The following is a 15,636-nucleotide window of genomic DNA, read 5'->3' as shown; positions in this document are numbered from 1 at the left end:
GATATACATTTTTTCTAATTATGTAAATAATTATCAATAAATATATTATTTCAGCTTTTTAGCTAATGAATTAAAAATATGTAATTTATTTGCTGTAAGCATCGGTTCGAAGCCACCAGCCAATAGCTTCCGCAACAATACATACGGAATTTCTTCCCAAAATTGTATCAGAAGTTTCTTCAAAAATTTCTGACGGAAATCCTCCGATTTAGCTCCATAATTTCACTTGTAAATCTATAAGAAATTCCTTCGGAAATTCTTCTAGGAACTTCTCCGGGCATTCCTCTCGGAGCTCTTCCTTTAATTCCTACGGGATTACTTCCAGGAAATTTTCCGGAAATACCTCCAAACATTCAATAGCAAAATCATCTAGCATTCCAATCTGGAATTCTTTTGGCAATTACTTCAAAATATCCTTCTGTGGGGAATAAAGTGAGTCGGGAAAAAGGATTCGTATTTTTGGATTCACGATAAAAATAATGAAATAAACATAACTATTTTAAGGTGATTATAAAATGAAGCCCGTGGTGAATTTCAAATTCACCACACGTTTATCTACATACATTTCCAAAACCCCAAATCTGGCGTAATAGTTTTCGTACAGTGCCGAAACTCAAATTATGATTGTTCAGCATAACTAAGCAAACGATCTACCATTACTTCAGCCCCATACGCGTTATGGTTCTTTCATCTCGTGCTCTTGAAAAAAATATTGGAAAAGCACGTGGTTTACAAAATGGCCGATTTCTGGCTTCATTCTATAATCACCTTAAAATGACAATAATAAAAAAATTATAACGAATTTGAAATTGAACCGTAGTAGGCATTTGAAAGGCCAGTATTAAGGAGCTTATTAGAAGAAATTCGAAATTCAATCTTAGTAGGCTGGCAAGGAATTCTACATTGTTCGATCGAATGAAAATAAACGATGGTCATTCAGTGTTCATTTCTTGGAGCGTAAGCACGCTTTCCAATTTTAGGAGTTGAAGACAAATTTTCCGCTGATTGAAGAGCGAGGATTTGTAAGGTTACGACAATGACGCGGTCGTTGCTCCCTCCTAGGTAAGAAACTAGACTAGATGGATATGCAAAAAAAATGGCAAAAAAGTAAGGTAAGCCATAATATATGAGGCAAAAGAAAATGATAAGCCTCAGAGAAGCAAAATAGCAAAACAAATAGATAAGCTATAAATTTGACCATCAGAAGAGAATAGTAAGCCTCAAACAAGAAACGGAATGGCAAAAAATAAAGATAAGCCATTATAGGCAAAAGAGAAAGATAAGCCTCAGATGGAAAGACAAAATGGCAAAAAATAATGGTAAGCCATAGAGAAAAATGAAAATCTCATGACAATTTGGCAAAAAAAAAGGTAAGCCAAATCACTTCCTCGGTAAAAGACAGTGAGAAGTAATTCGAGATTTGGGCAATGTTGTGAAATTATCGAATTTGCAAAAACAAGTGGTATGAGGACGACGTTGAAAGAAGTAATGAGCATTCGAAAAATATTGGTCTTAGGTTTTACGTTTTGAGCAGCCTGACAAAGAAAAATAATCGTTCTATTACAAAGTAGGCGTGGATGGTCGCAACAAATTCAGATTACTGTTTGATGCGATTCTACAACTTACACGGTTGCGAATGTTAATGATCAACTTCAAGTGTATTCTCGTTGTTGGAAAAATGGATTAAAATAGTTCTGGTAGCGCTTATTTACATTATATACGTCAAGTTGTTCTCTAGGCGCTTGTTTACATTATATACTTCGGAATTAGTAGTTTTTATTCATGTACAATTTTCAAACCGTTTTATGGGGAGTGGTGGTACTGAGGTTAGAATGTTAACGAATATATATTGCAGGCAAATCTCTCAATTTTGGGTATAAAACAAGTTTTACTGTGCTTTTAATGTTTATTATGGCAACCATCTACAGACACGATCTAGAGTTAACCCTTGATGATTCGATTATGAAGGATTGGATATGAATAGGATTTGGATTTGGATTGGATTTGGATCGTATTTGGATTTGATTTGGATTGAATATGGATTCGATTTGGATCGGATTTGGATTGGTTTTGGATTGGATTCGGATTAGATTTGGATTGGATTTGGATCGGATTTGGATTGGATTCGGATTGGATTTGGGTTGGATTTGGATCGGATTTGAATTGGATTGGATTTGGATTGCATTCGGATTGGTTTGGATTGGTTTGGATCGGTTTGGATTGGTTTGGATTGAATTTGGATCGAATATGGATTGATTTTGGATCGGATTTGAATTGGTTTGGATTGGTTTGGATCGGTTTGGATTGGTTTGGATTAGATTTGGATTGGTTTGGATTGGTTTGGATTGGTTTGGATTGGTTTGGATTGGTTTGGATTGGTTTGGATTGGATTGAATTGGTTTGGATTGGTTTGGATTGGTTGGATTGAATTTGGTTTGGTTTGGATTGGTTTGGATTGGTTTGGATTAGATTTGGATTGGTTTGGATTGGTTTGGATTGGTTTGGATTGGTTTGGATTGGTTTGGATTGGGTTTGGATTGGTTTGGATTGGTTTGGATTGGTTTGGATTGGTTTGGATTAGATTTGGATTGGTTTGGATTGGTTTGGATTGGTTTGGATTGGATTGGTTTGGATTGGTTTAGATTGGTTTGGATTGGTTTGGATTGGATTGGTTTGGATTGGTTTGGATTGGTTTGGATCGATTTGGATTGGATTTGGATTGGTTTGGATTGGTTTGGATTGGTTTGGATTGGTTTGGATTGGTTTGGATTGGTTTGGTTGGTTTGGATTGGTTTGGATTGGTTTGGATTGGTTTGGATTGGTTTGGATTGGATTTGGATTGGTTTGGATTGGTTTGGATTGGTTTGGTTGGTTTGGATTGGTTTGGATTGGTTTGGATTGGTTTGGATTGGTTTGGATTGGTTTGGATTGGTTTGGATTGGTTTGGATTGGTTTGGATTGGTTTGGATTGGTTTGGATTGGTTTGGATTGATTTGGATTGGTTTGGATTGGTTTGGATTGGTTTGGATTGGTTTGGATTGGTTTGGATTGGTTTGGATTGGTTTGGATTGGTTTGGATTGGTTTGGATTGGTTTGGATTGGTTTGGATTGGTTTGGATTGGTTTGGATTGGTTTGGATTGGTTTGGATTGGTTTGGATTGGTTTGGATTGGTTTGGATTGAATTGGTTTGGATTGGTTTGGATTGGTTTGGATTGGTTTGGATTGGTTTGGATTGGTTTGAATTGGTTTGAATTGGTTTGGATTGGTTTGAATTGAATTTGGATTGGTTTAGATTGGTTTGGATAATATTTGGATTGGATTCGGATTGGATTTGTATTGGTTTTGGATAAGGATTGGATTTGGATTGGATTTGAATTGGTTTTAGATCGGATTGGATTTGGATTTTGATTGGATTGGATTGGATTTGGATTAGATTTGGATTTGGATTGGATTGGATTTGGATTAGATTTGGATTGGATAAATTCGTAGCTGTCATTAATATATAAATAACTGCGCCGGTATGAAATAAAGAATTCTTGTTTTCGTATTAACAACTCCAACTAATTTGCTTATCGGAAAAACAGTAATAGAGTAGAGACGGTGAATATTGTGGGGAATAAAGTGAGTCGGGAAAAAGGATTCGTATTTTGGATTCACGATAAAATAATGAAATAAACATAACTATTTTAAAATGACAATAATAAAAAATGATAACGTATTTGAAATTTAACCGTAGTAGGCATTTGAAATGCCAGCATACTAAGAATCTAATGAGAAGACATTTGAAATTCAATCTCAGTAGGCTGACAGGAATTCTATATTGTTCGATCGAATGAAAATAAACGATGGTCATTCAGTGTTCATTTCTTGGAGCGTAAGCACGCTTTCCAATTTTAGGAGTTGAAGACAAATTTTCCGCTGATTGAAGAGCGAGGATTTGTAAGGTTACGACACCTTCAAGAAATCCTCTAGAATTATCTTCATGAATTTCTCCTGGAATTCGTCCAAGTATTTCCCAGAAATTCTTACAGGTATTTTTCAGGAGTTTCTTCAGGTACTTCTCCAGGAATTCCTTCAGGAATTTCTCCGGGAGATTTTCCGCGGAAGTGTACTAGAATTCCTTCCGAACTTCACTCGAATTTACTCGGATATCTGCCAAGAGTTCTTCCAGAAATTTCTTCGGAACAATCCCAGAGATTTTCTTCAGCAATTAATCTGGGAATACTTTCAGGATTTCATCTGGGCATTTCTGCATTAATTCCTCCTGGTATTTTCCCGGGAATTCCTTCAGATATTTTTCGGAAATTCCTTCAGGAACTTCTCTAAGAATTATTTCAGGACTTCCATGTGGGAATTCCTCCGGACGTGCTTATGGGAGTTCCTCCGGGAGTTCTTCCAGGAGTTTTTCCAAGAAATTCTCCGGTAATACCTCCAGGAACTTTACAGGAATTCCTGGACGATATTTGGCAGTTTTGTTCTGTTCCGTTCCTCGTTCGCCCTCGTGCGGTATTGCAGCAATCTCGTCCATGCTGCATTCTTCTCTTCTACTAACTGCTCAAATTCGCCGTCATACCAGTCGTTTCTCTGATCCGGGGACACCGTGCCCAGTGCAGCGGTTGCGGTGCTACCAATGGCGGATCGAATATCTCTCCACCCATCTTCAAGAGACGCTGCGCCTAGCTGCTCTTCCGTTGGGAGTGCCACTTCCAGCTGCTGAACGTATTCTTGGGCTAGTCTACCGTCTTGTAGCCGCCCAATGTTAAGCCGCGGCGTCGGACTTCGACGCGTGTTGTACACCGTCCAGAGTTTTGAGCGCAGGCATACTGCAACGAGGTAGTGGTAGTGGTAGTGGTAGATTGGATTTGGATTGGATTTGGATTGGATTTGGATTGGATTGGATTTGGATTGGATTTGGATTGGATTTGGATTGGATTTGGATTGAATTTGGATTGGATTTGAATTGGATTTGAATTGGATTTGGATTGGATTTGAATTGGATTTGGATTGGATTTAGATTGGATTTGGATAATATTTGGATTGGATTTGGATTGGATTTGGATTGGATTTGGATTGGATTTGGATTGGATTTGGATTGGATTTGGATTGGATTTGGATAGGATTTGGATTGGATTTGGATTGGATTTGGATTAGATTTGGATTGGATTTGGATTGGATTTGGATTGGATTTGGATTGGATAAATTCGTAACTGTCATTAATATATAAATAACTGCGCTGGTATGGAATAAAGAATTCTTGTTTTCGTATTATCAACTCCAACTAATTTGCTTATCGGAAAAACAGTAATAGAGTAGAGACGGTGAATATTGTGGGGAATAAAGTGAGTCGGGAAAAAGGATTCGTATTTTTGGATTCACGATAAAAATAATGAAATAAACATAACTATTTTAAAATGACAATAATAAAAAAATGATAACGTATTTGAAATTTAACCGTAGTAGGCATTTGAAATGCCAGCATACTAAGAAGCTAATGAGAAGACATTTGAAATTCAATCTCAGTAGGCTGACAGGGAATTCTATATTGTTCGATCGAATGAAAATAAACGATGGTCATTCAGTGTTCATTTCTTGGAGCGTAAGCACGCTTTCCAATTTTAGGAGTTGAAGACAAATTTTCCGCTGATTGAAGAGCGAGGATTTGTAAGGTTACGACACCTTCAAGAAATCCTCTAGAATTATCTTCATGAATTTCTCCTGGAATTCGTCCAAGTATTTCCCCAGAAATTCTTACAGGTATTTTTTCGGGAGTTTCTTCAGGTACTTCTCCAGGAATTCCTTCAGGAATTTCTCCGGGAGATTTTCCGCGGAAGTGTACTAGAATTCCTTCCGAACTTCACTCGGAATTTACTCGGATATCTGCCAAGAGTTCTTCCAGAAATTTCTTCGGAACAATCCCCAGAGATTTTCTTCAGCAATTAATCTGGGAATACTTTCAGGATTTCATCTGGGAATTTCTGCATTAATTCCTCCTGGTATTTTTCTGGGAATTCCTTCAGATATTTTTTCGGAAATTCCTTTAGGAACTTCTCTAAGAATTATTTCAGGACTTTCATGTGGGAATTCCTCCGGACGTGCTTATGGGAGTTCCTCCGGGAGTTCTTCCAGGAGTTTTTTCCAAGAAATTCTCCGGTAATACCTCCAGGAACTTTACAGGGAATTCCTGGACGATATTTGGCAGTTTTGTTCTGTTCCGTACCTCGTTCGCCCTCGTGCGGTATTGCAGCAATCTCGTCCATGCTGCATTCTTCTCTTCTACTAACTGCTCACATTCGCCGTCATACCAGTCGTTTCTCTGATCCGGGGACACCGTGCCCAGTGCAGCGGTTGCGGTGCTACCAATGGCGGATCGAATATCTCTCCACCCATCTTCAAGAGACGCTGCGCCTAGCTGCTCTTCCGTTGGGAGTGCCACTTCCAGCTGCTGAACGTATTCTTGGGCTAGTCTACCGTCTTGTAGCCGCCCAATGTTAAGCCGCGGCGTCGGACTTCGACGCGTGTTGTACACCGTCGAGAGTTTTGAGCGCAGGCATACTGCAACGAGGTAGTGGTCGGATTCAATATTCGCACTGCGGTAAGTGCGGACTTTCGTTATGTCGGAGAAGAATTTACCGTCGATTAGCAAGTGGTCGATTTGGTTTACCGTTTCTTGGTTAGGTGATCTCCATGTGGCCTTGTGGATATTTTTGCGGGGAAAGAAGTTGCTTCGGACTACCATTCCGCGGGAGGCTGCGAAGTTTATGCATCGTTGGCCGTTGTCATTCGATACGGTGTGCAGACTATCTGGTCCGATGACCGGTCTATACATTTCCTCCCTTCCTACCTGCGCGTTCATGTCACCGATGACGATTTTGACGTAACGCATTGGGCATCCATCGTATGTCTGCTCCAGCTGTGCGTAGAACGCTTCTTTCTCGTCGTCGGGTCTCCCTTCGTGTGGGCAGTGCACGTTGATGATGCTATAGTTGAAGAAACGGCCTTTAATCCTCAGCTTGCACATCCTTGCGTTGATTGGCTGCCACCCAATCACGCGTTGGCGCATCTTACCCAGAACTATGAAGCCGGTTCCCAGCTCGTTGGTGGTGCCACAGCTTTGGTAGAAGGTAGCCGCTCGATGCCCGCTTTTCCACACTTTCTGTCCTGTCCAGCAAATCTCCTGCAGCGCCACGATGTCGAAGTTGCGGGGATATAATTCATCGTAGATCATCCTGTCGCAACCTACGAAACCTAGCGACTTGCAGTCCCATGTTCCAAGCTTGCAATCGTGATCCTTTATTCGTCGCCTAGGTCTTTGCCGATTATATCGAGTCGCATTATCTCTTATATTGTTCGTAATCATTGGTTTTTCAGGCGGCTTATTTGGCCTGCGCTTAGCTCCTGTCTCATCGGAGGGCCGTCGTGTCAGGGCTGTTTAGCGTCCCACCTAACACCAGGACTTGGGCTTGTGCGCTTTGAGCGGCACACGGTCGCTTTGGTGGGGCCTACTTGCGGATACATGCAGCTTTTTATAGGAATTTAACAGGGCCCACTGTCGAATCCCACCACATCCTAGGCAAGCCCCACAACTCGCAGATGGCCTGGGGAGGGATCGTCAAGCCCTTGGACATAGTCCGTGCTGCCCGTAAACCTTTATGCAACACATCATAAATTTATAAGTTATGGCTATTTATAGTAGTTTGTACTTCATGGGCCATATTTGGATTGATTAGAACCGGAATACTGTCCATGATCGCAAATTTGTAACATTTGCATTTTGGTTGATTTTCTAAATTGTTTCTCAATTCTCCCCACAAACTCAATCATTTTAAGCTTGTAGGAGAGAAAACACGTCTTGATCGCTTGGTAGTTTGGATAATAATGATTAGTTTATTGACAATCATATTTAGTCATAGATCTTCATATAGCAATGGCTACTGGGATCCTACATTCTCTCCCTTTTTTCATTACTTAATATTTATTATAATTATTTAGTTTGAATTTAATTTATATAGTTTATAATCATCTAAATGAGCTGGTTTCCGTTTTATTCTTCCAGTTGCTCTCTGCACTTCTGTTATTGGAGCTTCACTAGATCGTTTCCGATTTGCTGTCCGGTTCTTTTGTTGCTCCTTGTTTGATTGAGGTGTGGCTGTGATTTCGACATCTAGACCATCTGCAATAGATCGTATTAATAATATTTCTTTAAATTTAAAAGATATGATAGATTCAATTGAGATACCATTTTGGAGAAAATTCTGAGTCAGGGAGTTTTGATTAAGAAGAGGATTCTGACAAATTATTTTCTTCGCATGGTTGACATGCCTATTACAGACTACTCCGGTATCTTTATTCTGCAGATGCAATCTTGTTCCTTCTCTCTTTGTAACCAAATATTGTTGAGGATTGAATGTAGGTGTTAGTTTGTTCTTTTTGACTAAGTTTTTGACAACAACTGTGTCCCCAACATCAATGTTTGACATCTTAGCCCGTCGTTTCTTATTTGTGTAATTTCTTCCCTTTTCCTTGGCTAATCTATCATTTTCCATTGCTTGATTAACGTTTACTTTTCTCTGATTTCCTGGTATTTTGTCACGTATATTCCAGCCGAACATAAGTTCAGATGGTGAATAGTTCGTAATTGTGTGTGGTGTAGCACGATAGGCGTGTAAGAAATCTTGTAAGTCTGTTCTCCAGTTTCGACCCATTGTGACACTGATCCGAATTGTTTTGAGTAATGTGCGGTTTTGCCTTTCAACTAATCCATTTTGGAATGGGGCATATGGTACCGTGTGGTTTATGGTTATCCCGTTCAAGCGACAAAAATTTGAGAATTCTTCTGAAGAAAATGGCTGTCCATTGTCACAAACAAGGTTTTCAGGGTAACCGAATCTTGCAAAAACTTCACGCAGTTTAGTCACTGTATTCTTTGCTGTCATTGATGTGACGATTACTGTTTCAAGATATCTTGAAAAATAATCCGTGATTACTAGAAGATGCAGTCCGTCTATAACTTCAGTGAAATCAACTGCTACCTTTTCCCATGGCTTGTTAGGTACTTCTATCCTTGATATTGGTTCAGTGTTTGGCTCTGACACTAATACACATTCTGTACAGTCTTGAACAAAGCTATCTACCATTTGATCCATGCGAGTCCACCATACTTTTGATCTCAATCTTCGTTTCATAGATGATGCACCCAAGTGAGGGTTATGTGCAAGCTGTAAAATACGGTTCTGCAAAATCCTTGGTATCACGATTCTTTGGTCCTTCAGAAGTAAGCTACCGTCGCTAGTCAGACCATCACTTATCTTCCTATATCTATGTAAAGTCTTGGGCCATCGTCGCGGTGGAAATGGTAACCATTTAATTAGTTCTTGCAGTTCTATGTCCATTTTTGTGGCAGCGATTATGTCATCGACGGTTATTGAAATCGGGCACGAATCGGTAGCTACAGCTCTGATGATTCTCTCCGATTCCTCATCGAAACAATTTCCTCTGTCTGGAATGGATTGACACAACCGAGACAATGGATCGGCTATATTGTTTTTACCAGGACGATCAGTGGCGTAGCCAGAAAAATGGTCTGGGGGGGGTTTTCTGAACATTTTTTTTTTCGAAAAAAAAAATTTCTTCCAAAAATTTTGTCTCTGGGGGGGGTTTTGTACCCAAAACCACCCCCGTGGCTACGCCACTGAGGACGATACATGACTTTATAATCATAAGCCATCAACCGTAGTTTCCATCTTTCAATTCGTGGTGAAGGCTTTAATCTATCTCCAAAAATGGCAACCAATGGCTTATGGTCGGTGACCAACCAAAAATATTTTCCATATAGATAATAATGGAACTTTTCGCATGTCCATACGAGAGCTAGGGCTTCGCGTTCGGTTTGCGCATACTTTTGTTCAGTACTTGTTAAAGTTTTTGATGCAAAACAAATAATACGATATTCTCCAGATAATTTCTTTTGTACTAATACGGCACCAAGTCCAACTGGACTAGCATCTGCAATAATGTACGTATCGTCCTTTGGGTCATAGAAACCGAGTATGTCTTCGTTGAGTAGGATATTCTTTATCAGATCGAATTTTTCTTGGTGTATTGTTTCCCAAACAAATGGTGTGCCTTTACGTGTCAATAAATTAAGAGAGTATGTTATCGTGGCTAAGTTCGGAATATAGCGATGAACAAAGTTGATCAATCCCAAAAAACTTCGTAATTCTTCAGCTGATTTTGGTCTTTCCATTTTCTCAATTGCTTCTAATTTTGAACGTGAAACTGAAATACCTTAACCAGTAATGTGGTACCCTAGGAAATCAGTTTCTTCCACGCAGGTCTCTACTTTATCCGAATTTAACAAAATATTATATTGACGAAGACGTTCGTCAACTAGTTTAGTTCGAATACGCAATTCTTCCGTGCCTTTTGCAGGTATTGATATGTCGTCAATAAATATTATAAGCCATGGCATATCTGCGAATATCATGTCCATAACTTTTTGGAATAATTCTTGAGCTGCCGATAAACCAAACATCAACCGCTTATACCTCATTAATCCAATTAAAGAAATGAAAGTGGTGATATACCGACACTTTTTTTCAATAAATCTTGATGAAAAGCCTGTTTTATGTCAAGCTTTATAAATAATTGGTTTCTCCCGATTTTCCTTGACATGTTTCCAAGAATTGCTAAAGGATGCACTACACGAATCATAGCTTTGTTTGCCTCTCTGAAATCAATGATAATGCGAACTTCATTTGTGCTTTTACGCTTCACAAGTAGGGGTGAAACCCATTCGGAGGCTTCGCTAACCCGTTCAATAATATCCTGACTTTCTAGCTCTTTCAATTTGTTCAAAGTGAGCTCTTCAAGTGGAAATGGAATTCTACGCAAACTCTGACGGACTGGTGGAACCTTTTTATCAATTTTAATGCATACTTCAATTCCTAATCAGTTTAATAATTGTTTATTCAAGGATAATTACAATAAAGCTATTGCTTACCATTTATGCAAGGGAATGCACCATCATTGACTTCGAAGAGGAACTTCAACAATCCAAGTTCGACTGCTGTATTTCCGGAGAGAAGCGAGCACCTTCCATCACGGATTACGAAGAATTTAGTTCTTCGTGTCTTGCCATCGTACTTCACATCGGTTTCAACTTCTCCTAGCACTGTGAGCGGTTTGTTGGAGCCATAACTGTTGAAGGTTTTGCTGCTACCCTTTTTGATCGTATATGCTTCGAATCCAACGTTTTTCAGGATACGCCAATCCTCTTCACTCAGAATATCTTCATCGGCACCAGTGTCGATTACAAACGCCACAGGTACTCCTCCAACATCGATTTTAGCTGTTCGTTTACCGCCAAGATGGAATAGGTCGAAAACATCATCTTCATTATTTTCTGGGACAGTTTCATGTACTTCACGGACGAATCGTTTCTTCTTGGGGATTTCCGCGTTTTCGGTTGGCCTCGCCTTTTTCTTCTTTAGGAAACAACATCGTGCAAAGTGTCCAACTACTCCACAGCTTCGACATTTCTGCATCTTCGCTGGACAGGTCGGATCGCTTGATGAGTGTTGGTTGTCACATCGGGTGCATCTTGTACGAGCATGAAACTTTCTTCCGGTGTTGACTTTAAGAATGGATTCATTAATAGGATCAGTTTTGAGTTCAGCAGGTTCCATTTTTGATTTCGTTGCGGTATCCCAGGCAGCAAGTTGCAGATCAACAGACTCGTGTGTGCGCCCTAAGGTTAGCACCTGATCTAGCGTATAATCTTTTTCCAGAAATTTACGTCGAAGTTGTATATTTCTTGTTGTAGCAATCACCTGGTCTACTAGCATGTTATCAGTTTGGTCACCAAAATCACAGTAGGTCGCTTGTTTTTTCAGTCGAATAATAAAAGTGTCAAGTTTCTCGTTTGAGCCCGGTAGCATTTGACGAAACTTCTGCCTTTCATACGCTTTCGACATTCGTGGGACAAAATATTTGTCGAGCATTCGCGTCGCTATTTGATATCGATTTCCCAAAACATGGTCTTCATCAATTTGAATTTTTGTTATTATTTTGCGGACATCCGGACCACCGAACAACATCAAGGATTTGAATTTTTCTTCGTGGTCGTCGACATCCTTCCACATCAAATACGCATCGAAATGCTCTCGCCATTTCTCCCACCGTGATGCAGTCGAGCCTTCTGCATCTTCGACAAACGGCGGTATAAGATGGTTCACCTATTTTAGGAATGTTTTGGAATGTTAAATGCCACCGAGGATAGGAAACGGTAGACGTAAATTATTATCATTATGCAACGGAGCTACCCACACAAGTTATGTTTACGACTTTCGGGTTTTCCTCCTGCTCAACCTTTCTTGGTATCTTGCACAGAGTGTTACCATCGGTTTAGGAAGGGCTCATTGAAATAAGAGTATCAATAACTGACCTCTTCAACTTCAACGATCACAACCACTCTCCTACAACCATGGCCCGTGAGATTTTATCAATCTCGCATTTTATTCGAAACATTCAGTGAAGAGGTTTCACACTTGTACTCTGAGATTTCATTCATATTACAGTCTCATAGACTTGACCACTGGCTCCGGGTTCCCCAAAAAGAACATTATTTCTTAAAGAGTACTTCATCCCTAAGAGTAGTGTCAAAATTCAACGAGAAATCTTTCCTCAGAGTACCAAGTATCCTTTCCTCTCAGGAAAACTTTGTGGTCCGTTTTTTTTTCCGACAGCAAACATCATTTTGAATATCTACCATTGGCCAAGCCATCGCTCCGAAATAAATTTTCCAATTGATCTTCGTCGCCAAAATGTAGGAGAGAAAACACGTCTTGATCGCTTGGTAGTTTGGATAATAATGATTAGTTTATTGACAATCATATTTAGTCATAGATCTTCATATAGCAATGGCTACTGGGATCCTACAAAGCTTACCACAGATAAACAAGATAGTAAAACCTCACCTGTCATAAGTCGAGTCGACTAGTCGAGTCAAGTACGAGACACTGAAGACGGCCTTACTTTTGAGGTCGAAATACGTATCTGTCAAGATACAATTAAGTGGTGGAATTCAATGGGATTGTATAAACTCGTCTTATGACAGGTGAAAACATTCCACTAAAAAGCTCAAAATAATTTTCTTATCAAGATAGTAAAACCTATTTTAGTGTTGCATCCCACAAATGCAGTAAATTGAGCTTTCTAATCGATTCACAGGCTTTTTAGAAAATGAACACAAATGGGAGTGTTACAAATATGCGATCATGGGCAGTATACAGGCACACCCATCCAGTGAATGGCAGATTTTAATACAGTTCTGCAAAAGAACCTTACAGAAACTGTAAAACATTTGACATATGCATTTTCGGAAGATTTCAATACAACCGTTGTATTTAAATCTCGCATTTTTGGTTTATTTTTTGTACAGTATGTGTATAAAAATCTTACATTTCTTGTATTAAAACTTTTCAGAATTGTAGGGGAGACTGGGTAGACTTGATCCGCTTTTCTGATTTCTGATGTACCACAGGCAATAATAAATAAACATACGCGATTTCCACACAGACTCTCTAAGAAATATAGTATTTAACTTTACTGATGTATGACAGTCCTTAAATTATTGTTGTTATTAATACACAATCGATTTTTTGGAGTGCTGTCAAAAATCGACTTTTTGAATTTTCGGGGGAAATTCATCCCTCTCCAAGAACTTGCTTTGATAAAATTAGAAAGGTGCCCTCAGATTTTTAAAATATTTTTCCTTCAAAACACGCGCAATTTTCGAATTGCTGTGCGTATACATGAACGATTTTTGCCTTTCTCGTATACTAAGTATACGGTAAAGGCTATATGATCGCTCCAAAAACAAACTTTTTATAGAAGGCCCGGAGACCCATAGTGTTATATACCAATCGACTCAGTTCGACGAATTGAGGTGATGTCTGTGTGTGTGTGTGTGTGTGTGTGTGTGTGTGTGTGTGTGTGTGTGTGTGTGTGTGTGTGTGCGCAAAACTACTCAAAAAATGTCACTCATTTTTCGGACACTTATCCTCAACCGATTTGCTCGCAACAAGTTGCATTCGACGCAGAATCCTGTCCCATTGTTTCCTATTTGAAATTGGCCAGATCGGACTATGGGATCGGAAGTTATGGCCAAAATACAAATTCATACAAAAAAACCGCGTAAAAAATGTCACTCATTTTTCGGGCACTTATTCTCAACCGATTTGCTCGCAACAAGTTGCATTCGACGCAGAATCTTGTCCCATTGTTTCCTATTTGAAATTGGCCAGATTGAACTATGGGATCGAAAGTTATGGCCAAAATACAAATTCATACGAAAAAATCGCGTAAAAAATGTCACTCATTTTTTGGGCACTTATCCTCAACCGATTTGCTCGCAACAAGTTGCATTCGACGCAAAATCCTGTCCCATTATTTCCTATTGAAAATTGGTCAGGTCAGACTATGGGGTCGGAAGTTATGGCCAAAATACAAATTTATACGTAAAAATCGCGTAAAAAATGTCACTCATGTTTCGGGCACTTATCCTCAACCGATTTGCTCGCAACAAATTGCATTCGCAACAAGTTGCATTCGACGCAGAATCCTATCCCATTGTTTCCTATTGAAAATTGGCCAGGTCGGACTATGGGATCGGAAGTTATGGCCAAAATACAAATTTATACGTAAAAATCGCGTAAAAAATGTCACTCATTTTTCGGGCACTTATCCTCAACCGATTTGCTCGCAACAAATTGCATTCCACGCAGAATCCTTTCCCATTGTTTCCTATTGAAAATTGGGCAGGTAGGACTATGGGATTGGAAGTTATGGCCAAAATACAAATTTATACGTAAAAATCGCGTAAAAAATGTCACTCATGTTTCGGGCACTTATCCTCAACCGATTTGCTCGCAACAAGTTGCATTCGACGCAGAATCCTATCCCATTGTGTCCTATTGAAAATTGGGCAGGTAGGACTATGGGATTGGAAGTTATGGCCAAAATACAAATTTATACGTAAGAATCGCGTAAAAAATGTCACTCATTTTTCGGGCACTTATCCTCAACCGATTTGCTCGCAACAAATTGCATTCGACGCAGAATCCTTTCCCATTGTTTCCTATTGAAAATTGGCCAGGTCGAACTATGGGATTGGAAGTTATGGCCAAAATACAAATTTATACGTAAAAATCGCGTAAAAAATGTCACTCATGTTTCGGGCACTTATCCTCAACCGATTTGCTCGCAACAAATTGCATTCGCAACAATATGCATTCGACGCAGAATCCTATCCCATTGTTTCTTATTGAAAATTGGCCAGGTCGGACTATGGGATCGGAAGTTATGGCCAAAATACAAATTTATACGTAAAAATCGCGTAAAAAATGTCACTCATTTTTTGGGCACTTATCCTCAACCGATTTGCTCGCAACAAATTGCATTCCACGCAGAATCCTTTCCCATTGTTTCCTATCAAAAATTGGGCAGGTAGGACTATGGGATTGGAAGTTATGGCCAAAATACAAATTTATACGTAAAAATCGCGTAAAAAATGTCACTCATGTTTCGGGCACTTATCCTCAACCGATTTGCTCGCAACAAATTGCATTCGATGCAGA

General features: G+C 39.4%; 2 protein-coding genes across 6 annotated transcripts in view; both read right to left on the bottom strand.

Annotated features, from left to right (window-relative positions):
- LOC134213555 (lysosomal alpha-mannosidase-like) overlaps window positions 1-15,636 on the bottom strand; it is a 50,654-nt gene that overhangs the window by 4,779 nt on the left and 30,239 nt on the right. The window lies entirely within an intron of this gene.
- Window positions 7,846-12,933, bottom strand: LOC134213557 (uncharacterized). 2 transcript variants are annotated; one of them, XR_009979481.1, is made up of 2 exons: window positions 8,238-9,029; window positions 7,846-8,171 (listed from the first exon to the last, which is right to left on the bottom strand). XR_009979481.1 is itself a non-coding variant. In XM_062692709.1 (2 exons), exons 1-2 carry the CDS (start codon window positions 12,139-12,141, stop codon window positions 7,987-7,989), a joined length of 1,326 nt encoding a protein of 441 aa, XP_062548693.1. In that variant the 5' UTR covers window positions 12,142-12,933; the 3' UTR covers window positions 7,846-7,986. The 2 variants fall into 2 exon arrangements, 1 of the variants encoding a protein (XP_062548693.1); XM_062692709.1 differs by lacking the exon at window positions 8,238-9,029 and adding an exon at window positions 11,001-12,933.

Source organism: Armigeres subalbatus, chromosome 2, assembly GCF_024139115.2.
Source record: "Armigeres subalbatus isolate Guangzhou_Male chromosome 2, GZ_Asu_2, whole genome shotgun sequence".
Lineage (NCBI taxonomy): Eukaryota > Metazoa > Arthropoda > Insecta > Diptera > Culicidae > Armigeres > Armigeres subalbatus.
The sequence above is the reverse complement of the archived record's forward strand: the minus strand, read 5'-3'. Positions and strand labels throughout refer to the sequence as shown.

Bases quoted from the DNA above. Each gene is read 5' to 3' on its own strand.
- LOC134213557 (XM_062692709.1), bottom strand. From the start codon at position 12,141: ATGTGGAAGGATGTCGACGACCACGAAGAAAAATTCAAATCCTTGATG. The intron at 8,172-11,000 runs GTAAGCAATAGC...GATCTATTGCAG, and splicing joins TGCATTCCCTTGCATAAATG to ATGGTCTAGATGTCGAAATC.